At 34.2% G+C, this 25,415-nt stretch overlaps 1 protein-coding gene across 1 annotated transcript in view; it reads right to left on the bottom strand.

Annotated features, from left to right (window-relative positions):
- LOC105993453 overlaps positions 1-25,415 on the bottom strand; it is a 147,459-nt gene that overhangs the window by 20,307 nt on the left and 101,737 nt on the right. Inside the window, 7 exon segments of the mRNA XM_013026725.1 lie at positions 1,091-1,201; positions 6,293-6,404; positions 10,367-10,540; positions 11,528-11,671; positions 14,708-14,901; positions 18,749-18,772; positions 24,219-24,351. Of these exon segments, the coding sequence (XP_012882179.1) occupies positions 1,091-1,201; positions 6,293-6,404; positions 10,367-10,540; positions 11,528-11,671; positions 14,708-14,901; positions 18,749-18,772; positions 24,219-24,351 (892 nt within the window).

The raw sequence follows: 25,415 nt of genomic DNA, 5'->3' as shown, positions 1-25,415 counted from the left end.
ATATTCAATATCTTTAGACCTACAAGAAATGCAAATCAAAATCACAGTGAGATTTATTTATCTTAAGAAAATATTTTATCACATCAAGAAAATAAACAACAAACACTTTCAAGGATACAAGAAAAATGAACTTTTATACAGTTAGTGAAATGAAATTTAGTGTAGCTACTATTTAAATTAGTATGAAGATTCCTAAAAAATATAATAGTAGAACTTTTAAATAACCCTGCCATCCCTCTTTCGGTTATATATCTGAAAGAGTGTAAGCCACCATAAAATAGAAATACCTGCATACCTATGTTTATAGCAACACTATTCAGAATAACGAGGCTGTGGAATCAGCTTGAGTGCCTAATGACAGATGAAAGGGAAGAGTGAACAAATGCAGCAATGGTACTCACTGGACACTATGTGGAAAATGAGCTATACAACTTGTGATTTTGTAATTGGGGATGGGAGGGAAAAACTGGGAGATAATGAAGGAAGGGGTGACATTTTCCAGAAACAAATGTACTGTCTACCTGACTTATGTAACTATAACCCCTCTGTGATCACCTTTATAACAATAAAAGTATAAAAAGAAAATGTAGTATATAAATATTTGCAATGGAGTATTATTCAGCCATAGAGAAGGATAAAATTATGTTGTTTGTAGAAAAATGGTTGGAACTAGAGGCTATCATGTTAAGTAAAAAGTCATGCTCATAAAAACAAAGAGTATACATTTTCTATAATAAGCAAAAGCTAAACCTAAAGCAAAACAGGACAAGAACATATGTGGAAATTACTTGGAAGGTGAAAGAAAGAAACAGTTTATGTAGAATGTGTGAAAGAGTCAACATGAAACCCATTTAAAAATTTCAAGAATGATGAAAAAGGGGTGTGGGAGTAGGAGGTTAGAATGGTGTAAGAAAGAGCATTGATGGGGATGCATATGATTAAAGTGTCTTATTTGAATTTATGGAAAATTACAATGTCTCAATAAAAAAGAAAAAAAGTGAATGATAATGAGAATTTGTACAGACTGATCAGAAACTATCATAATAAATGTATCTGATTCTTCTTCATGAAACTATCATAAATAATTTACCTGTTTCTTCTTCAAAAATAATGTGAGAGTCCTCTGATGGGGTTAGTTCATCACTAGTGTCATCCTGAGAACTAATTTCATCTCTGCTCTGAACACAAAACGTAATTGCACCTGCAAGACATAGGTATAAGATGCCAAATTAACCAGGAAGGAATTTTCAAAAACAGTAGTCCCAAGTATTAGTTACTCTATCTAAAAACTTACAAACATAAATCTAAACATTAGTTCTACATGCTAGTATGATAATTAAGCTTGTTGAAGTTACAGAACAGTTCAATAAAAGTTCAAATAAATATCAAAATCTCACTCAAATACTAATGTCAGTAACTTTTCTGAAAACAATAAAGTAGTTGTGTCAATTAATAAATCTGTCTCATCTTTCAGATAACATTGATAATGGGTGACTGTTGTTATGTATTTTCTTCTTTAGTATTATTACTACATTATTAATTATCTCACTGAAAAAAAAAACATTTATGCTGGGCGCCAGTGGTTCATGCCTATAATTCTAGCTATTTGAGAGGCTGAGATACGAGAATCACAGTTCAAAGGCAGCCCATGCAAGAAAAGTTCATGACACTCTTTTCTCTAACCACCAAAATCTAGAAGTGCAGCTGTGGGCAAAATGTTAAAGTATTAGCCTTAAGCTAAAAGCCTGGGGACAATGCCAGTCCCTAAACTGAAACCCCAGGACTAGTGCATGTACATGTACACACTCTCTCTTCTATTCTCTCTCTCTCTCTTTCTCTCTCTCTCTCTCTCTCACACACACACAAAGTTTTTACATAGCATAATAGTATTATAATATTCCCTATTATGAATGTTCTGAGAACATGTAATGCATAAAATAATAACCACTTTATATAAAAATAGTGTCAAAAGTTATCACTACCTAGACAATTTGGTACATTAGAATTAACCTATACAAAATTACTATTAATTTTTAATATATTTTAATATATTTATGGAAGTAATCCAGAAATGGCCCTTGGTTTCTTCATATCAGGTTAACACATGTGAATCTTTACACACAAAACCATGAATTCCTAAGAGAAAAATAAACTGAGATGAAAACATATTTTCACTTGCTTGGGTAAGTAGTATAAATGCTTTGTTGTATTTATAGGCAATTGAAAGATTCTATTAGGTAGATTATCAAAGATAGTGAAATATGTAACTTTAGACTTGTCCAATATGGGTGTCACTAGCCACATATAACTATTAAGCCATTAAAATACTTGTAATCTTTTTTTTTGCCAGTACTAGGGTTTGAACTGAGGGCCTTATACTTGCTAAACAAGCTGGGCTATATAGTGAGACCTTATCTTAAAAATATGAAACAAAACATTTATGTAAGGTAGTAGAAAAGATGTTCTAAGAATTCTATTACAACTGAAAATCTTAAGCACATGCAGAAACTAAGAATACATGGTAGCAATACATCATAGGAGTTATTTACTCTCTGTGGTGGTCTGAAGGCTTGGCATTAAGGGTTTTATGTTGCTAATTGCAACCAGAGACACTGCTATGGAATGCTGGAGCCAAAGAAATTAGAAAACACAAGCATAGATAGACAGAGAGATTGTGGGGAAAACAGGGTCCCAAGGCTCACTGGTACTTGGGCCTGGAGTTCCCACAAGCAAGTACATTTATTTGAGTACACACAGGGAAGGTTACTATGGATACATGCAAAAAAAAAAAAGAAGAAGAAAGTTTCTATACCAATATTACAAGCAGAGTCAAAACAGAGTTCGTGAGAATCACTGGTTCCCTTATTATTTTAAAAATAGAGACTGAAACCCAGACAAAGTCCTGATATGTATTTCACTTTAGCCTCTCCAAGTTTAAACTGTCAGCCCTTTTGTCTAGCCATTAGTCTTTCTAGCCAGTCCTTCCAGCACTAAGGAAGTGGGGCTGAATTGTAGTTTCTTAACCTCTCCAGAGCTGTTTTAGCCCTTCCATTGCCAATTCTCAGTGTTTTAAGTACTGTCCAGGTAGTGTTCCAACCTCTCAAAACTTTCCCAGGTTTCACAGCTCAGCTTCAGAGTTCCCCTACAGTTTTAAATGGGAATCCAAGAAGAAATCATCAGGAAATTGCTCATATTTGCATGGCTTGAAGCTCAGACTCTACATTATTTTTGCCTGCCAAGTTCTATATTAATATGTAACTTCTTAACTCAAGACATAGACATGGGACCTTCAAGTATCTTTTTTTTTTCTGGTCGTGGGGCCTGAACTCTGGGCCTGGGCACTGTTCCTCAGCTCTTCAGCTCAAGGCCAGCGCTCTACCACTTGAGCCACAATGCCACTTCTGGCTTTTTCTGATTATGTGGTGCTGAGGAATCGAACCCAGGGCCTCATGCATGCAAGGCAAGCAATCTACCACTAAGCCACCTTCCCAGCACCACCTTTAAGTATCTTTATGAGTTTATAAAGTTATTGGTAAAATTTGCTTTCTTGAGCCAGGTGCTGGTGGCTTACGCCTGTAATCCTAGCTACTCAGGAGGCTGAGATCTGAGGATCACCATTCAAAGCAAGCCCTGGCAGGAAAGCCCATGAGACTCTTATCTCCAATTAACCACCAGAAACCTGGAAGTGGTGCTGTGGCTCAATTGGTAGAGTGCTAGCCTTGAACTGAAGAGCTGAGGGACAGCACCCAGGCTCAGAGTTCAGGCCCCACAACCACCACCACCAACAATAATAACAAAAGCTGCTTATGATGCCAATATTCACAAGCTGGACACTGAACTCACTAAACATGATATCCTCAATAAGGGTCTGAGAACACTCAAACTTAAAGAAATGGTTTATGTATAGATTATTAGAGTAACTGGCATAAATTATTATTTTTTGTCAGTTGAGGGGCTTGAACTCTAGGCCTGGATGCTGTCCCCTCAGTTCTTCAGCTCAAGGCTAGTGCTCTACCACTTGAGCCACAACACCACTTCTGGTTTTCTGGTGGTTTATTGGAGATAAGAGTCCCATGGACTTTCCTTCCCTGGCTGGCTTTGAACCATGATCCTCAGATCTCAACCTCCTGAGTAGCTAGGATTACAGGCCTGAGCCACTGGTGCCTGGCTATGGTTCCCAACTTTTATCCTAAGATCTTATCCTCCTGAGTAGATAGAATTACATGAGTGAGCTACCAGAAGGCTATGTATAAATTATTTTTGAAAAAGATGCTGGGTGTAGGTGGCTTACATCTCCAATCCTAGCTACTCAGGAGGCTGACTTCTGAGAATCATGGTTCAAAGCCAGCTTGGGCAGGAAAGTCTGTGAGACTTTTCTCTAACTACTAAAAAGCTGGAAGTAAAGCTGTGGGTCAAAGTAGCAGAGCAATATGGTCGAGCACAAAAGCTGAGAGCCAGTGCCCAGAGGTCCTGAGGTCAAGCCTCAGGACAAGCACTAAAACATTGCTATGTAAATTAAAATTATATAAGCCCAATTCTTACACATCTAAGTTTACTCAGTACTGTATAAGGAATGAGCTGCTTTATGTTGTAAGCATGCTTGTTTATAACCATCTCTTAGTCATATTAGTGAAATGTTAATGCATTCAAGATAAATTTAAGGAGTATTGTTAGTAAAGTACTGGATAGATATCTGTACTTACTCATGTCTTGTAATAATTAACAGCAAAATTCTATTGCATTCTAATATTTATCCTAACCATATAAATATTATGACTATTAAAGAGAAAAATTGTCAATGTATTTTGTGGTATTCACATTATTTCTATGACTACTTCAAACGATGACTTTTTCATCATTTTATTTGCTTGCTTTTTTTCAAGTTCTATATTTTCATACTTAGTTTGAATGATTCAACGTTTCCCATTTCTGTGGAATTTACTGACATAATAAATTATTTTGAAGTCAATAAAGAGCTAGGCTATTCCCTAGCCTATCTTTTTGACTGATTCACTCTGACAGTTGTTTCTTCTTTCTTAAAATTACTTATATCAGAATATTTAACTCTTTCCTCTTTTCTTTCCATATTTAATTTTCACTAAAGAAAAATGAAGAATGAATAAATTGTTGAACTCTGATGTTTCCTTCTAATACGTTTGAAATACCAAATGAATAACACCTTTCTGAAAAAAAATCAACTAATGAGGACATTGTTCAAAAAATATGCTCAATAACCGACTTACATAATTGTAATCCTTCTGTATATCACCTTTTCAATAAATATTTTTTTAAAAAAACAAAATTTTACATAATGAATTAGCCCCATGTCTCAATTTTTAGGACCCTTTTGTAAACTAATGTTTCCTTTGATCACATTTGCATTGGTGAAATAACTATTTTAAGCCAATAAATCATATTATAGAGAAAAAAGTAGAAAGCCGAGAACTTTGGGGATGTTAACTCCAAAATGCAAGGTGATAAGACAAAGTAAACAAGACTCAAGAAACAAAGGACCTCCTCTCATCTGGTCGAATCATTACTAAATAACCCCATGCTGCTGATCGCATATATGGTATATATGCGCACATCAGAGGGAAACTAGGAGGACACAGAACTAGAGGGAAACAGGGCAAAACATACAACAGTGGGACCCATCAGCTACATTAGACATTGATCAAAACAAACTAAACAACACAATGGCAGCGGTGGGCGGGAGGGAATGAGCAGGAAAGAGGGAACAGCTGACACTAAGCAAAAGGAAAGGAATGTATATATAACCCAATGTGGAAGAAATAACTGTATAGTGAAAGCTCAAAGAATTTATAAACTTTATAGACCACTATAGACAATTAGAATGTGTTTGTGACTTTAACTAAGTATTACTATCCCACAATACTGTGAAATTTGTGAAATTATGTAAGTACTTAATCACAATAAAGAATTTGCCAAAAGAAAGAAAGAAAGAAAGGAAGAAAGGAAGGAAGGAAGGAAGGAAGAGCACCTGCTTGACAAGCCTAAGACCCTAAGGTAAAACCCTATTACCACCAAAATAAATTCTAATAAATGGTCAGTTTTACACTAGAAATTATGTCTGTGTGTGTGTGTGTGTGTGTCTGTGTGTGTGTGTGTGTTAAATTTCTGGCCATTCAGAAAGCTAATAAGCTAATGGACAAAATGAAAAACTAAGTATATCTCTGGGAAATTCATTAGAAAATAGAAATACAAATTAAATTTTACTTCTTTTCATTATACTTCTATCCTAGTGTATTCATTAATAAAATGGATTTGATACCTTTGAATTCTCCACGTTTTTGAGGACTCACTTTTAAAAGGTATGGAAATGAATTATCAGGTTCTACAGAGATGTGTGATTTTCCACACACCATTTGCAGATCTGAAAATACCTAGAAAAGTATGGAAAGTAAGAATTATACAAGGTGGAATGGAAATATGTTCTCTGTTACACTATATTAAATTTAATATAATAAACTAAAGCACAGAAAAAGCTGAAAATTTAGTGCATTTATTGCAGCATTATTTATCATAGCTAAGATATGGAACCAACCTAGATGCCCCTCAGTAGATGAATGGATCAAGAAAATGTGGTATATATACACAATGGAATTCTATGCCTCCATCAGAAAGAATGACATTGCCCCATTTGTTGGGAAATGGAAAGACTTGGAAAAATTATATTAAGTGAAGTAAGCCAGGCCCAAAGAAACATAGGTCCCATGGTTTCCCTTATTTGCAATAACTAGTATATGTCTGAGTCAAGCAGAAAAGATCAGATAAGTTGGTGTTAGGGGAATGAACCCCAAGATAAGTATTCAAGTGTTTTTTTCTTTCATGCAATTATTTCTAACATATTTGTAAGATAATTTCTATGTTGCTTTGTATGTCCCTCCCCCACGGTATAATCCCTGCTTTCACTGTATTTGATGTTGGTATAATTTGTGTGAAGGGGACGGGCAAAAACAAATCGTTTAACTAGGGATACAAGTAGACCCATTACAACAATGAGATGTACAAGTTGTTATGTCGAAAAAAGAACTTCACAACTTTGGTGGGGGGGGGAAGGACCAAGTGGGGGGGAGGTGGGGGGAGTATGGGAAGGGATGGGAAGGGGAAACAAAGAGGAGGCAACAATGCTTGATAAGAAATGTACTCATTACCTTGCCCATGTAATTGTAACTCTTCTGTATGGTATTCTCACAATAAAAAAAATTGTTGGAAGACAATTTGGAGGTGGGGGGTTGGGAGGAGGGAAAGTGGGCGAAAACTGAGGAAAGGGGTAACAAGTTTGACAAGAAATGTACTTATTACCTTAATTATGTAATTGTAACCCCTTTGTACATCACCTTGAGAATAAATAAAAAATAAAAAAGATGAACATGAAAAAAAACTGCACTTTAAAATGAAAACTCAGAAAAGTGAGACATTCAATAGAAGAAAATATTTTAAAAGACATTAACAATTAGAACAGGAAAATAATTCTTACACATAAACAATGTTTTATTCTTGGTTGCTAATTGTATCAAGATATCTCATGCTTTGAAAATATCAATTTCTTTTATGAGCTAAGTTTAATTTAAGCAATTTTATGTAAAAGAAAACTATTTCAATGATATTATACATTAATATTAACATAGCATATAAAGAATAAGAAGAATTTGACAACAACCCTGGATAAACACAACTTCCAGGTTCCTGGGTGCTTCTACCATGCCACTTTCCATGATCCAAACACTATGGCATTTGTTTTTCTATCAATTGGGCTATTATGGACAGTTCCTAGATATGAAATCCTATAGTGTGTGACCTTTAGTCACTGTTTTTTTTTTCATTTAGCATATTGTTTACATTTGTTTAAAACTGCCTATTTTAAAATAGATAAATTTAAAAAAATAATTACTGTGAAACAACCAACATAATCTAGTTTGTTCAGATTATGTTGCTTTGGATATTGCCAAATAAATCGGAATCGTCTAAAGTGATTCCAGCTGGTGAAATCTAAATATCTTTCTTTCCTACCATAAAAAGGTGCTCAAGATCAATAATCATCAAGGAAATTAAAATTAAACTACAATTAAGTGTCCTCTCACATCTTTTAAGATAGCTACTAAAAAAAGACAAGTGATAACAAAGTTTGTGAGGATGTGGAATAAAGAAACATTTCTTTGCTGTTGGTAATTATGTAAATTAGTTCAACCATTATGGAAAACCACATGAAAGTTCCTAAAACCAAAGATAAAATAGCACTACCATATGATTCAACAATCACATATCTGGGTATGTACTCAATGGTTTTAATACTCTTTATTTATTAAAATGATAGAAGTATAGCTGTCAATTCTTATTGAGAATAATTTTATAAATAGAAATTAACTTCCACATGTAATTGGACAAATATAGTTAATATAGAATAATGATTGAATTATGACCTACAGTTTAAAATGTATATTCTTCATGAAGAGTAAAGTTTAAAATAAAGTTAAAAATAAAAACATAGACATTTTCGTCTAATGCAACAAAACAATATAACTGATATTAGAAAATTACATGTTGTTCTTTAATTTGTTTTCATTCAACTTTTGAGAGGATTCACTGATAAATTCTGAAAAGAGATGATAACAATTTCTGTTTTTGTTTCTTGCTTGTTTTTATTCAATTCTAACCATTCTATTTTTGCCTATTTAATTAAATAAATCATACTTTAGATATTATTATGTTCTCAATATTATATTTTATGCTCAGAATTAAAATTTGAAAAAGAGAGAATTGCCTCTGAGGTGGATATATGATTTAGTGGTAGAACACTTGCCTAGAATTTATAAGCCCATGGATTACTCATATTATCATCTGATGAGGAATAATAAACAGATAATTCTAACATGAAGTAGAAGGTATAGAAGGTACTCAGGTGCAAAAATTATGTAGAAGCAGAACACAGATATCTAATCAGGTTAAGAAAGTAAAGATTCATGGGAAAAATGGCCTCTAACTTTTTCCCTATAGAATTAAAATGTGTTAGACAAATAGCAGTATATAAGGATTTGAACATAGTGTTTCATGTAGCAGTAAAACATAATGCAGTCTATAAAGCTGCATGTATGAGGCTGAAGCAAAGATAAAGCTGAAGAGATAAGCAATGACAAGCTATTGAAGGACAATGAAAACTATTAATGGAGTATGGAGTTGATCATTATAATGGCAATGAAAAAATTTAGCTGGGAGCGGTAAGAAGAGATATTTTAAATTGTTTTTTATTATCTTTAAGCAGATGTACAAATGGGTTACAAGATGCATATTGAACAGTATAACTGCTTAAGAGGAAAGTTTAATCTAAAAAATTCACTCCATAGAATATTCCTTTGCAATCTAGTAGAGAAAGAAGAAAACTAAGGTGCTCTGTGTGTGTGTGTGTGTGTGTGTGTGTGTGTGTGTGTCCTGGAGCTTGAACTAATGGGCCTGTGAGTTGTCCCTGAGCTTTGTTTTCAAGGTTAGTGCTCTACCACTTGAGCCACAGCTCACAGATTTTCCTGCCTCTTGAGCAGCTAGGATTACAGGCTGAGAGCCACTGGTGCCCAGCTTCTAAGGCATAATTTTTGAGATTATAAGCAAATGCAGAGGATAAGCTCAGAGAGTTTCCAAAGTATTAGAAGCTTCTTTAAAACACCAGTAGATACTTGAAGCTTGTTTTGATAATGATATTAGGTGCATAGAAATTTTTTGATAAATATGGGAGTAGGATGTGCCCCATTTTTTGTGCTGAGGATTAATAGCATGGCCTTCTGCATGCTAACCATAAACTTTTACCAATGAGCTATATTTCAAGAACGCTATGGTGGTACATTTTTGCAATCTCTACTTTGAAGGTGGAGAAAGGAGGATTGTAAGTTTGATGCCAGTCGTAACCACTTAGTGAGACTCCATCTCTAAAAAATAGTTGTTTCTAACACTTTTAAAACATCTTTTATAGGTATATACAATTTTTTCAAGATAAAATACAAATGCCATAAATATGTAGACTTAAATATGTTATGATTATTTGCTAATAGCAAAATGTAAAATCATTCATGATTTATGTGGTAGCAAAAACTTGTAGTGCACCTACACTTATACAGGTTGAGGACATAGTAATACATTGACTTCAAACAAAATGAAACAGGAGAGAATATCTGAAAAAAAATCCCCTCATTTGGAGCCAATTCAAGTTAGTGATGGAATTTATATTTAGCAACTATTGTATTAATTAAAGGTAGAATTGAGAACATTTCTCCATGTGATTAAATATAACTGTTGTGAAACTTTCATATAATTCAACATATATTCAGAAGTATTTCCATACTTTAAAATATCTTACCTTAAATGTTAGGAGACTTCTTGTAGAATTGGGCACTAGTATGGTTCTACTTGTTATTGTCCCTACTTGGCATTCAATAGTAATGTGTTCTAAGGCCAGGGGTCTTCTACCAATTCCATTTACATCAAATGTGTATGCCAAACCATCAATTTCATTTTGTAGAGTAAGTTTACCCTGTAGTAAAACAGCCAAAATTCAGTTCTAATGGAGTTATAGTTCAATGTCAAACATTCACCAACATAGTATTCATTATGAGTGTAAAAGAAACATGCTTCCCTCTGTACATCACCTTGACAATAAAATAAAATTAAAAAAGAAACATGCTTGTAACAAGTTAGCCATTCATTGACTTTTCCAATTCCTGTATAATTCATATGCTGAATACATTGTTGATATAAAGCTCTTCATGTGTCAAAGCTTTAAATTATAGAGTTCTCTCTAAATTCCAGTTTTTATAGGTATTCTTTTTTTAATTTTACACCATTTATGTTAAGTTTTTAAAAAGAGGTAGCCGAGTAAGAACAGCACCACGCATGTGGTATTCAGGTAAGGGGTAGGTTTTTTCATCGTTCCGGCTGGCACCAGGCCATCTTGGTCCTCCACGCGGTGGGGAAAGGCCTGGGAAAGAGACCTGGGAGAGCTGGGAAAGAGAGAGAAAAGAGCTAGAAAAGAGAGAAAAGAGCTAGAAAAAAGAGTGTCTGGGAAAGGTGGGAAAGAGAGAGCTAAGAAAGAGAAGGGAGCTGGGAAAGAGAAGAGAAGGAAAGAGCTGAGAAAGAGCTAGAAAAGAGCAGAGAGAGTATATATAGGTATTCTAATATGTAGCATTTATATATGTGCTTTCTTCCATGCCAAAGAAATTTTGTTGTAAGAAAGTATTTTCTGATGTAACTAATTTCTTAATGAAGAACAAAACATCAATGATTTTACATAATTCAGCATATTGTATAAATAATCTCAACATAACTATTCAGAGAAAATGACTTGGTGACTTTCAGAATATTTAGCTCTCAAATTTCAAACTGTATTAAGGTTTCAAGTAAAAAAAATATCAAATTAAAAAATACACATTTTCCACAAACTTTTTATCATTTGAGTAGAATAATACCATATATAGATATATTTACATAGTCATACTATAGGAACGAATCTTAGAGATCATACCATCACATCACATTCCATAATAGGTTTGAATGTGAGAGGATATGGCACAGTTTCACCTGGGTTCACATGTAAAATAGCAGGTCCACAAAACCATTTGCCCTCTATCATAGCTTGAAATCTCCATTCATTATTTGTTGTATTATGCTAGAAATAACAAAAACATACAGAATATCAGAAGAGTGAGGGCAGAGTTAAATTACATCTGAATTCTTTATTTCTTAAGACAGTGGGTGTGGTAGCAAACATTTACATTGGGTGGCCAATCTAACACGATCAAAGGATCCAGGCCAGTATGAAGCTCCATAGCAAGACTGTCACAAAAATCCAAGGAGTGGGATGTACCAAAGTGGTACAGCACTTGCCTAGTCTGTCCAACTCCTGGGTTCAATTCACTGCACCAAAAATGAAAAATACAAACATCACAACATGAAAATCGTGTTTGAAGCCTAGGGGTTTTTTGTTGTTGTTTGTTTGTTTATTTAGTTGTGGGGCTTGAATTCTGGGCCTGGGTGCTGTCCCTCAGCTCTAGCCTAGTGCTCTAGCACTTGAGCCACAGCACCACTTCCCGAAAATCCTGTTTGTTAAGAATGATTACATCACTGTGAACTAAAGGCCCAAAGATGAATGCACACATATTTCTAAGTTATGCAGAAACATTGCCTGATGGTTTTAGCCAAGAATCAGTATCTATAGGTTCACCTGTTTGACTATTGTTAAAATGGCAAATGTTCATGTAGAATATAATTTATGCCTAAAGGAAATAAAAAGGTGTTCTAATGCATAGATTTCTTAGAAAACAAACATTACATATGCTATAGAAAGAATTTTGTGTGTCATTATGACTTTCACTATATCTGCAATAATTAATCAAAAATCAATTCATTACTCTAAAAACACCAAACATAACTTTACAATTACATTAACTTCTTGCTCACTTTGTCTAATAAGTAGGCAAGCTACAGTTGTCAGTACTCTCAGTGCCTATTAACTGTCTTAGTCAAATGTTAACATCACAACAAAATTTTGAGCTCCCACAATTCTGTGTGGCAAAATCAGGAGGAAGCCTTTTTGCTTTCTTTTCTTTTCTTTCTTTTCTTTTCTTTTCTTTTCTTTTCTTTTCCTTCCTTCCTTCCTTCCTTTCCTTCCTTCCTTCCTTCCTTCCCTCCTTCCTTTCTTCTTTTTTTTTTGGTTGGTCTTGGACTTGAACTCAGGGTCTGGTCACTGTCCCTGAGATTTTACGATCAAGGCTAGTGCTCTAACACTTTGAGCTACAACACCACTTTGGAAATAAGAGTTTCATGAACTTTTCTGCCTACCTGGCACTGAACTGCAATCCTCAGATCTCAGCCTCCTGAGTAGCTAGAATTACAGGCATGAGACATGGGAACCAGGCCATAATAATTTTTAATTAGGAATCTGTCATTAACTATGGATACTTAATTTAACTTTTTAAGCAAAGCCATACTTCAGAATTGATTATTGAGTAATAGCACCTTCAAGTAGAAAATCAATTAAATCAATTAAAAATAACCAGCAACAGAATGCATTTAGAAATCTGTAGTAATTTGGGATGAGAGGTTTGGAGGACTTTGAGACAGCTGTAGTGGGTTCAGGAGTCTTAAATAGCTTTCTTGAAATTTGTTTCTTTGTAATATTTCATGATGGCTATTCTGAAAAATTGTAGACAAAATTAATTTTTTGAATAACTGATTTTGTGTGTGTGTGTGTGTGTGTGTGTGTGTGTGTGTGTGTGCGCACCAGACTTGGCCTTTGAACTCAGGGCCTGGGTGCTGTCCCTAAGGGTTTTTTGCTCAAGGCTGCTACTGTATCATGTGAGCCACAGCTTCACTCCTGTTTTTTTTTTCTTCCTAATAAATTGGAGATTAGAGTCTGTCAGACTTCACTGCCTGAGCAGGCTTCAAACCACAACCTTCATATCTCAGGCTCCAGAATAGTGAGGATTACAGGTGTTGCCACCAGTCCCTAGCATAGTTGATCTTTTGCAAAATAAATTTATACTTTTATTAGTAAACAGTGGATGTAGGCAGAGGCTTTTGTATCTAAGATTCCTCTTTCTATATAGGAAAGTACTTCTCACAGGAAGAAGAGGAAGTCTGATACATCTGAAAAGCTATCTACAATAGAAAACAAGTCTTTTCTCCTATGCAAATACTTCAACTCTTCCCAGAAGCCTATGTTGCAATATTTTTGTTTACTTTCTATATAATTTTCAACAACTTTAATTCTTCTTTGAGTCTTATACTTTGTGTATGGCTCCCCAGGTTTGTATGTTAATAAATTTTTATATATTTTCCTTATAATATGTGTACTGCCAGATTATTACCTAGACTAAAATGAGAAAAATAGCAAATTTAGAACTTTACATATTTAAGATGGGCACCAGTGGCTCACGCCTGTAATCCTAGCTACTCAGGAGCTCAGATCTGAGGACTGCGGTTCAAAGCCAGCACAGGCAGGAAAGTCCATGAGACTCTTTTCTCCAATTCACCACTAAAAAACCAGATGTGGCACTGTGGCTCAAGTGGTAGAGCACTAGCCTTAAGCTAAAGCTCTCAGGGACAGCACCCAAGCCCAGAGTTCAAGCTCACCAAAATTTACATATTTAATAAGACTATAGAAGCTGACATTAAACTTTTTTTTCAGTTCTAGAATTTTACAGGAAATATCATGAGGGGAAGTGCAAATGGCCCTCTGTCTAGATGCCCTCCCCTCCATTAACCAGGTGAAAATTTAATCTAACAGTTCAGTGAAAGACTCCACAGCTAATTTTCCATGTGAACATTTTCCAGTTTTTGTCCTTATCTTTTATAAGGACAAGGTTGGCACAGATATAGAATGGCTTAGTTTTTAGTTTTAGTCAAAGCTGTAAGTAAATTTATGTCATTTTCTCTTAATGCTGGTGAGTGTTCAGCCCCAGAACCAGTCTTTTTTTTTTCTGGTCCTGGGACTTGTCCTTCAGCCTCTTTGTACTCAAGGCTAGCACTCTACTACTTGGGCCACAATGCCACTTCCAGCTTTTTCTGAGTAGTTTATTGCAGATAAAAGTCTTATGGACTTTTCTGCCCAGTCTGGCTTCGAACCATGATCATCAGATCTCAGCCTTCTGAATAGGTAGGATTACGGGCATGATCCATTGGTACCCAGCCTAGTTTTACTTACTATTGGAATATCTTGAGTAAGTGCTTGAAATGCTGGTGTCTCAAACACAAATTCATTCTCTGCTTCTTCTTTATTTACCACACCTTCAAAGTTATAGAGGCGTATATCGTACTTGGAGGTCAACAACATTTTACAAGGGTAGCGTCCAAAAGAAAGAGGTGCAAATCTTAGGGGTATTAAAACAGATCCATCTGCAACAATCAAAATAATTTAAAAACAATTTAGTCATTTTCAATGTCATAATTCTTTTTTTCTGTATATATTTTTATTTATATTTTATTATGAAAATACTGTACAGAGGGGTTACAATTACATGGGCAAGAAAATGAGTACATTTCTTATCAAGCATTGTAGCCTCCTCCTTAGTTTCCCCTTCCCATCCCTTCCCAGCCTTCCCCCGACCCCCCTCTCAATCCTCCCCCCCCACCAAAGTTGTAAAGTTGTTTTCGACATGACAACTTGTACTTCTCATTGTTGCAACGGGTCCACCTGTATCCTTATTTAAACAACTTGTTTTTCCCCTTCCCCTCCACAAATTCTGTCGACATCAAATACAGTGAAAGCAGGGGTTATACTGTGGGGGAGGGACATACAAAGCAACAAAGAAATAATCTTATAAATGCGTTAGAAATAAATGCATGAAAGAAAAAAAACATTTAAATACATATTTTAGGGTTCATTTTCCTAACATCACCTTATCTGACCTTTTATGCTTGACTCATACATATACTAGATATTGCAAATAAGGGAAACCATGGGGCCTATGTTTCTTTGGGCTTGGCTTACTTCATGGATCAAGAAAATGTGGTATATATACACAATGGGATTCTATGCCTCCATCAGAAAGAATGACATTGCTCCATTAGTTAGGAAATGGAAAGACTTGGAAAAAATTATATTAAGTGAAGTAAGTCAATGTCATAATTCTTAAAAATTCATTTTGTCAAACAATATTTAGTATTACAGCACTAAATTTTATTGTATAATTTAGATAAATCAACATTCAACTGAGGTAATATAATAAGTTAAATCTCCAGGGTGTATCATTCAAATTTATTTAAAAATTAAGAGTACAGGGCTGGGAAGGTGGCCCAGTGTTAGAGTACTTGCATCGCTTGCATGAGACCCTGGGTTCGATTCCTCAGCAACACATAAACAGAAAAAGCCAGGAGTGGCACTGTGGCTCAAGTGGTAGAGCATTAGCCTTGAGCTGAAGAGCTGAGGGACAGTGCCCAGGCCCAGAATTCAAATTAAGAGTACCTATCTTACATGGATTGGAGGAATGTGTACTTCCTAAAGTCATTAAGGACCTCATTCTTTGAATGGTACTACTAGCATGTTGCTGCTATATTATCTGGGAAATCACTCCATGTTGGCAGAAAAGTCAGGAAAAAAGGAATGTTTGGAAGATTGTTCAAGGATTTTTCAGTGTCCAGTCTAAAATTAACATGTATTTCACTTAATTGGCCAAACCCAAGTACATGGCTTTATCTAACCAAAAAAGGCTAATAAATTAAGTGGTTATACAGAGGATTTAGTAAGCATTATGTTCTGCCACATGTCTATGACAAAGGAGTGCTCTATTCACATAGCAATCAATATAATTTTCAACTTGGCTGGAATACAGAGATGTTCATTTCCTAATGATCAGTGAGTCTGAAAGTGAATGCCAATGACATTCTTAATTATATATTTTCCAACTGATGAAGTGTTAATGGGTAAAATTCCTAAGGACTACAGGGTGAGCCCTTCTCCTTTATAAATCCAAAAGGAACGCCATCATAAAATTGGAATTCAAGAAAATGATGGTTTTCCTTTTGAAAACTTATTGATAAAATGATATCTATCTTGTAGCACTCTTGGCTCATATGCCTGTAATCCTAGCTTCTCAAAAGCCTGAGATCTAAGGATTGTGGTTCCAGGCCAGCCTGGGCAAAAAAAGTATGAGACTCTGATCCCTAAGTAAACAACAGAAACCTGGGAGTAGGAATCTGATTCCAGTGTCAGAGTGCCAATCTTAGGCAAAAAAGTCCAATTGAGAATGTGAGGTCCTGAGTTCAAAACCTAGCACTGACATATAGATAGATAGATATATAGATAGATAGATATGATACCTATTTGTCTTAAATATACAACATAATGCATTTGAAGCATGTAAGATATGTATGTATGACAAGTACTACAAATTACTTCCAGATTATAACATTTACCTGCAAATATCTATATCCCCTTAGATATTAACCATTTCCAACCTTAGAAATTGGAAGATTTACTGGTTATATTGTGTTATCAGGCCATCATTTTCTTATAAGGAGATCACTCAGTCTTTTCCAATTCTTCAATATAATCCATGTACTACCCCAGATAGTTTCTCTTTGTAGTGTCTCATTCTCCTACCTACGTCTCCCCAAGATTACATTTTAAACTATTTGCTCTTATGACCTGCTCTCAGGGTCTGCTATTGTTTATAAATACTGGTAAGTGTAGAAAAGAGAGTTTCCTTTGGGCTACATGATTTCCAGCTTCTTACTCTAAATCTCTGTGGGCATTACACCTGCCTGTAAAAGGAGTACATAGGCTCGATGGTATAAGCTCATGTAACTCCTAGACCCATTATATCCCAGGTCGACATAACTAGAAAATGATTTGAATTATAGGGTAATTAATTGGTGTCTATTGGAAAAAAGGTGTGAAGTAAGATTTGTGTACAAGCTGAATAGTACACATTCTTAAAATGAAAATGATTACAGTTCATGTTACAGTTGAAGAAGGGAAGAAATCCATCTACTCTGTGTTGTCATTTTGTAACTCTGGTAAGTCCAAGAAATCTAAATTAAATTATGATCTTCCAGGTTAGCATAAATTCTACTTGTCAAGGGGTAATAATAAAATGTATTCTATTTTAAGGTGGGTGAGTTTATTTGAAGCTTATAAAATTTAGATGTGGGCTTCTGTTGGTACTTATGAGCTCTGAAAAATTACTAAAGTTGGGGACAATTTTGACCTGCTCTTTCATTCCTATCCTACTTAGATATACTTCTCCTGGTGTCTTTGCTTCTCTTTTCCATTTTATTTTCCTTTTTGTCAATGAGAGAGCCAGATGGGAGAGATGGGAATTAATAGGAGCAATCAACACTGATTGAGCACCTAACTAGATGAGTACTTTCCAATATTCCAATTTTATGCCCACATCCACCTTGAAAGGTTAAACATTTACAAGTAACCTGTTCAAAGAGGTTAACTAAATTACTCTAGGTCGTATAATTTGGATGGACTATAATGTATAGTTAAAGCCAGGCTTGTAAAATGGCCTAAAGAAACAAGGAAGTTTTTCCTTCTTCAGTGCTGGGGATTGAAACCAGTGCCTCATATAAATTAGGCAGAAGCTCTAGCATTGTCCACACCTTGCTGCATTTTCTTTTCAGGTAGTTTTCACAACTGTAGAAGTTGTTAGTATTCTATTGTAACTAAAGACAACCAAATACAAATAAATCCACCAGATTATAGTTACTGAATCAAAGTAAAATAAAATAACTCTTGAATGAAATGAAATTATAGGTAACTGTGGTCATTGAAAGAATCTGTGTGATTCATAATTCCTCAAATAATTAATGAAAAAAATGATATACAGATCTTAGAGTGAGTCTGGTTGACACAATAAGTTTATACGGGTGTATTGGCCAGCTATTATTGCATAATCACCCCCCAATGTTAGTGTTTGTAGCAATAATCACTTATTTTTTCATGATTCCATAACCTGGATTCATTTGGGAACCTTGCCAAAGGCTGTGGTTTGAAATTTTGGCTTGGAATTCTGTCCCATAGGATCCCTAATCTTCTGAGATGCACTCATTCTTTTTCATATTAGTATCAAAATATACAAGTAACAAAATAAGAAATACTTTAATGTAAAATTATTATCAAATATGTGCTTCCTTCACATTACATAGCCAAACCTAGAGTCAGTGAAGGAGGGGAGATTACAGAAAAATATATACAGGCAGAGGTAATCCATTTAAACTTTTACTATAACAGCTTGCCATGCCTTAGCAAAGGAAAGCTTTTCTGTAAAATATTTGCTGCTGTAAAAATGACAAAATCAACTAGTAATTAAAAAGCGTGTTGCTAGTTTAAAAAACAGAAAGTCTTTTTTTTTTCTGAAATCAAGTTCTTAGCTGTTTAAATTAAACGAATAGATTTTTTTCTTTTGGTAATACTACAAACAATATCTAAGAGAGAATCTTAACATGCAAAACAGAAGAAGCTAGTACTGATCTGGTTGAAGTAAGAGAAAGTTCCAAGCTGACATTGACTCCTGTGGTCTCTCTACAGACAAATTAAAGCTATTGAGAATAAAAGGATTGCTAAAAATCTAAATTAATTAGAGCATACAACTTGACTAACAAATCCATTTTTCTGCTTAATTTTCCATGATTATTTGTAAACTTATCAAACATGGAAGAGATTATCTCCAGAAATGTCTAAAGTATTATAATATTTAAGGATGAAAAGGAAGACTGATGGGAAAGAGGGAGGGAAGAAAGTTAAAAGGCAAAAAGAAGAATGGAAGAAGGAAGGGCAATAAAAATAAGGAGGGAATTAGGAATGTGTGAATGGAAACAAAGTATTTGAAATCCAGATAGAATACTGTGTAGACAACCTTTTCAAACTGTCATACTCCAAATGATTGAGAGCATGGAATTCCTTTCCTATGAAGTATGTAAATATCTGCAAGGAAAATGGATATCCAGTTTCCTGTCTGATTTTACTGAGAAGTACTCACTATTTATTCTTCCTGATATCTTAAAGCATGTGGGCAAAAAAGACTACAAGGAGATATCTAAGTGCTATAACAAATAAACTGCAAGGATTATCAATTATTTCTCTAAAAGCCAAGTTCAGTTTACTAGGTATAGAAAAGTATAATCTTATTATATGTGCTGTTCAAATATAGTATGGCCTTATTAATTGCCTATCTTTGATATTGATCAAATATTGAGAGAGTCATATAAATCTTCCAGTATAAATGAAAATTTATTTCTCCTTTTATATATTTTCAGAATATGTGACCAGATGAAACCAAGTTGAAAATTTTTTAAGCTTTTCCTTTTTAGTTATTTGCTTTAAACATCTATAAATTCTAATAATGAAACTTATTCCACATATTTTTATTAGAAAATATCTGAATAAGTTTTTGGGTATTTTAAAATTCAATCAAAAATACTATAAAGCACCATTTTACTTGGCAATGAAAAAATTCAGTTGTTACAGTTTAATTCATCTGTAATTATTGTGATTAGTGATAAAGCTGATAATAAGATACTTTGTTCCTTTTCAAATTGTTCTTTCAAACTTGCCTTTGGTTTCCTTTACCCTTGTCAAGTATTCTGAATTTTAAAGAAAAGCTGCACCCATATGATTAAGGTATTAAGTCCTGGAGTCAGCTACTCCAGGAAAAAGAAATGCAGTAATTTTTCTTTAGATTTACAGGGCCCAAAACATCTGGTGACCTTCAGATTAATATCAGAATATATATCAAAGAAATGGACCACTGCAGGATTAATGATTACTCTATTATCTTCACTGCATTCCCAGTGGCTCAAAATACACTTCCTTAAACTGTAAATGAAGATAACAAAGTGGAACTCACAGAAAGCTCCTGAATAGTAGGGAGTAGTAGGGATGGGAAAAGTGAGAGTAAATGAAGGGGTCAGTCAGATTAAAATACTGTATATAAATGTGTGAAATACCACAGGGAATCTCTTTGAAAAATTAGCATACAATAAAAAATGAATGACAGGAATGTAAAACAGGTCCTGAGAGGAATGGGGTACTAGTGAGAATGGAGTGGACTAATGGAAACAATGAAGGAAAGTGAATATCATTAAAATACTATACTTGGCAAAATGAGAACAATGAAGCTTGTTGAGATTGGTGGCGAATAAAAAGAGGAGAAGGGAGAGTAATGGAAGAGAAATGAATATGACAATTGCACATCAGCTACCTTGTCAGAGTAAAAATGATTTCACTACCACTTTTTGACTCTCAGTTAATTGACTTTTGTCAATTACATGGTAGCAATATATTGATGTTTATTTTTAATATTTCATTTTGTGCCTTTCTTTATCACATACATCATTTACTACATTTCCTCCATTCTTTACTACATCTTTAGTTCTTTGTCCCCATATTTTATTGGATTCAACAAGTTTCTTTTATGCCTAAACCTATGTAGAAATTATGCATTCTACAGAGTTTTTGGTTGCCTGAAGTTTTCAACATTTATACTACATGTAAAATTATTGCTACATGTAAAATTACAGCTTAATCTGTAACTTTGCATTGATGCCCAAATTCTACACTTTTTAACCTCCAAAGTTATTGGTAATTCTGCCTTCATTCTCGTTAATTAACCAACTCTACTCTCATCAAAAGCATACACCTTGGGTGGTTCCCACCACTGCCACCATCACCAGCACAACACATCGATGTTCAAGATTCTATACATTCTTTTTTTTTTGGGGGGGGGGGTCCGGTGGTGGGGCTTGAACTCTGGGCCTGGGCGCTGTCCCTCAGCTCTTCGGCTCAAGGCTAGCGCTCTACCACTTGAGCCACAGCGCCACTTCCGGTACTGAGGAATCGAATCCAGGGCCTCAGGCATGCAAGGAAAGCGCTCTACTACTGAGCCACCTTCCCAGCCCCAAGATTCTATACATTCTTGAAAGGATAATGGTCCTCTACATTTTCTCCTGCAGTTGCCATTGTTTAAACTCCAGAAGCTTGTTTTTTTTTTCCAGAAAATATGCCATAGAATAGGACTATCAGAAAACCAGAACAATATGCAAAACAAGACGGATTAGCTCAAGTGGTTCACATACATTCACTCATTAGAAAAATAATTTTGAACTCCTACTGCATGACAGGATATATGCAACAAAGAGGCTTTTTAGTAGGTGTAAATAACAAGTTCCTGAGGAAAAAGCAGATCATGTAAGCAGAGTTCTCTTTACAACCAAAGTATGTTTTAATTGGGCTGGAACCTGAAGAGGCCATTAAATGTGCTTTTCAATCTGGCCACATCAGCTCAGTAATTAGTGAAAATTTCTCATAGGATTCATGTAAATGGCTAGCTGTTATCTTGCTTTTCCATTGCTGTTTAATTTTTGAATTTCTGTATGTCTTCATGGATCATTTAATGGAAAATTAAGAGAAGGCTAATCAAGAAGTCTTAGCTTGCCAACATTTTAACTAGAAAGTTGTCTTTTTCATATATAATTTGCTTAAGAAGGCAAAATTTCCCAAAGAAAACAATTGAAAATAAAATTTCACTTTTTAATTAACCCCTCCATGGGGAAGGAAGGAAGATATTGTTGACAGTCAATTAATTTTGTGTTTTGTATTTTCATTTCAGGATACCATATATTTTCTCTAATTGTCATGTTAAAAAAAACGTTTTGGCCATAGCTAATTTTAAGGTTTTCTTTCCAGATTGATTTACTAACTGTGCAAATTAATTTGAATGAGCAACTAGCAAGCCAATGCACAGCATGTTCTCCAGGACTTAAACTAGGATAAATGGCTACAAAATTCCTCATTAAAAGCCTCTCTAAATATAGTACTGCAGAATGTATGTTCACCATTGGAGACCTAATAGAATGAGAAACTTTTTATAAAGTTCATAGTTTTTTTTAACTTATGGACCCTAATAAAATAAAAGAGTTATCACCAAACTGAAAACATACTAAAAATATAACAATAGAATATATGTAGTCTTATGTTGATTTGGTTATATTTAGTTATTTGACTTATAGTATTTCTTTTCAGTGATATGGAGCACAATTGTGTCTCATTGTTATATGAGAAGTAGAAGGAAAGACACTGAAGTGAACAGAAAATGCAAATCTTAGTACAAGGCATAGACTGTGTAAGGGGAGAGATGTTGAAATTTAGAGAATTATATTCCAAAAATATGAAAACTTGTAGCATTATAAACATTGTTTCTTCTACCCCGAGGCAAAGAAAAAGCTATCTGGAATTTTGCTTATCTACATTGAGAGCAGATTGCAAAAGAAATACATGTTTCTTAAGATGGAGTCCAACAGTAATATTTTTCCAGTTTAAAAAATCTTTATATGTACCTAATTTATATATTGGTTGTTTACAGTATTTGAATTTGCCTCCCAAAATATCAATCACATTTGGGCACAGTTATACATTCACATATATTTACAGTACAGCTGAGGTTCCATTAATGATCTCATAGCCTCTATATTTTAGGATTTCTATATTTCAACTATATAAATAATTCACGGTAAGTATGAATGGGTATAAATAGAATTGCAAAAGGTTGGTAAACTTAGAATTTTATGTAAAATTATGCAATGCTATCTTCAGTTGTAAGTTAATAGTTAAATTTCAAAAGCATGTATATCATTGATATACCTTTTATGTTCTTAAAATGATTCTTGTGATCTTCATCTTTAGATAACTGACTAAACAGAGCCATTTATGTGCTCTATATCATCCTACAAAAATAATGGAAAATTCTGCCTTTCAGAAATATCAAAAGTAATTTACCTCTTAGAAAATAATACTGGTAGCTTGGGACTGACCCTTCACTCTTATAATTCTACCTAATTCAGGAGGCTGAAATCTGTGTATGAAAATAGCCCATATGCATGAAAATACCCCATTGAACTTCTATAATATTCATTCCTACCACTATCTTCTTCCTTCTCCTCCTACCTACTGACTTCCCTCTGCCAATAATACTCTTTTCACAATGATGTATTATTTTTAGATATAGATTTCATGGTTTTTTTGTTTTTTATATTTGAATATTTTAAAAGGACATCTATATTTCCACATAGTCTATTATTACCGTAGATAAGACCTAATTTTTAAACTCTTGTTACCTGCATGGAGATGTGTTATTTTCTTCTGGTCATCCTCATTTCCTAGAAAGATAAAGAGAACAGATTTTCCTTCAATTTAGAAGTTGTGACCACTCTTTCTGACTTAGAAACATTGCACAATGACTATAAATTCACAGAACAAACAAAATTTTAATAAAAGTAAATGTATGCAAAATATCATTTGTAATTCATACCACTGGAATTATGGTACATTCTTTGAACAGTTCTGCTGAAAAAAATTACATTCTTGTTGTTGTCTAGTGTTTAAAGGAACTCAAATGAAAAAGACAATTTTAAATAAATAATATTTAGTATCTTTTTATATCTGATAACTTGTATTTGATAATATCAATGTATCAGTATTTGCATTAACCCTGGCTAATGTTTTCTTGCTCATGGCAAGAGAATAGAGAGGCACAGGAGACCAAGAGCAAAATATATAAGTGATAAAGAACTTGGTTCATGTAGAAGATAAACAACACATAAATACACATGGTTGCTTTCTTAACATAAATAATGACAGATATTCCAATTAACATGTTGCTGGTTACCTTTTATGGTAATAGCCTTGGTTTCCTGAAATTCAGTTGGTTTACTAGGTTGTATTTCTGGGATCTGTGGTATGAAGATAATCCTAGGAACATGAAAATATTCTGGAAGGCTTAGTTGTGCTAAATACGGAATAGCCTTAGGCTTCTTCAGCTTTGACAAATTGAAGAGCATAAGACACTGCAAATAATTGGTAAAGTTGAATATAGTCCTCTGTACTTTTACCTTCAAATCAGAGCTAAACATTATGTGCTTAATAAGTTGAGGCAAAATACATTAAAAGATTAGTTTACCTGTTTAAAAACATAGATAATTAGTATTGGACAGTTAGGTAACTAGTACTGGGCAGTATTAACACATTTCACAGAAACAACAGTCTTTTATTGAGAGATAGTCAACAATCAACTATTCTAATGTTTTCAGTATAATTAACTAATTACCTCGGAAGGAACCATTCTACTATTGAATAGCACTGAAAATTCTTTTCCTTCTTGTATCTTTTTGTTTTTATTTACTTATTTTTTGAGAAAAGTTTTCACCCTATCCCCCTGCTACAAATTTCCAATTGCTGGGATGACAGGAATGAGTCACCACACACCACACTCAGTTCATATATTGTTCTTATTACAGATAAAAACTGAGCATTCCCTGTTCACCAATGTTGAATTTATAAATATAGAATAATTAAATCTTCCCACTTTACAGATGTATTATGCTTAGGTTTGATATTTTTTATTCTTTCAATCATTATTCACTAAATGTAGACTATAACAACTTTTACATGCATATACTCCTCTAGACACAAAACAGTCCTTCTAAAAATATTACAGTGAAGATAAATCCTAGTCCTACAATACAAATGAAGCAGGTTACAAGTGATATTTTAAATCTAGTTTTTAAAGTGACAGGATACATAAGGTGTCAAAGGAAAAGACAAAATACCATAAGAAAATTTTTTTCTACTCTAGGTATTCACAATCTGACAAGAGAAATAGGCTAGTGCAAAAGTAAATCTCCTATAAAACCCATGTTAAATGCAATGATAAATGCAAGTATACTGGATTCTAGGAAGAAATCTAAAAGGAGAAAGAGAATGTCATGGACCAAACCCACCTCCCTCAATGATTCTGTATTTAAGTAAAATTTGGGGGGGAGGAGGAAAAATATAAAAACAAATATAAAAAGGATAAAGAAAGCATGGTGATGTACTGAAAGTTTCAAATGTCTGCTTATTGAAAATTTTT

This window comes from Dipodomys ordii, unplaced genomic scaffold (assembly GCF_000151885.1).
Source record: "Dipodomys ordii isolate 6190 unplaced genomic scaffold, Dord_2.0 Scaffold96, whole genome shotgun sequence".
In the NCBI taxonomy this organism is placed as follows: Eukaryota; Metazoa; Chordata; class Mammalia; order Rodentia; family Heteromyidae; genus Dipodomys; species Dipodomys ordii.
This window is presented reverse-complemented; position numbering and strand designations above follow the sequence as displayed.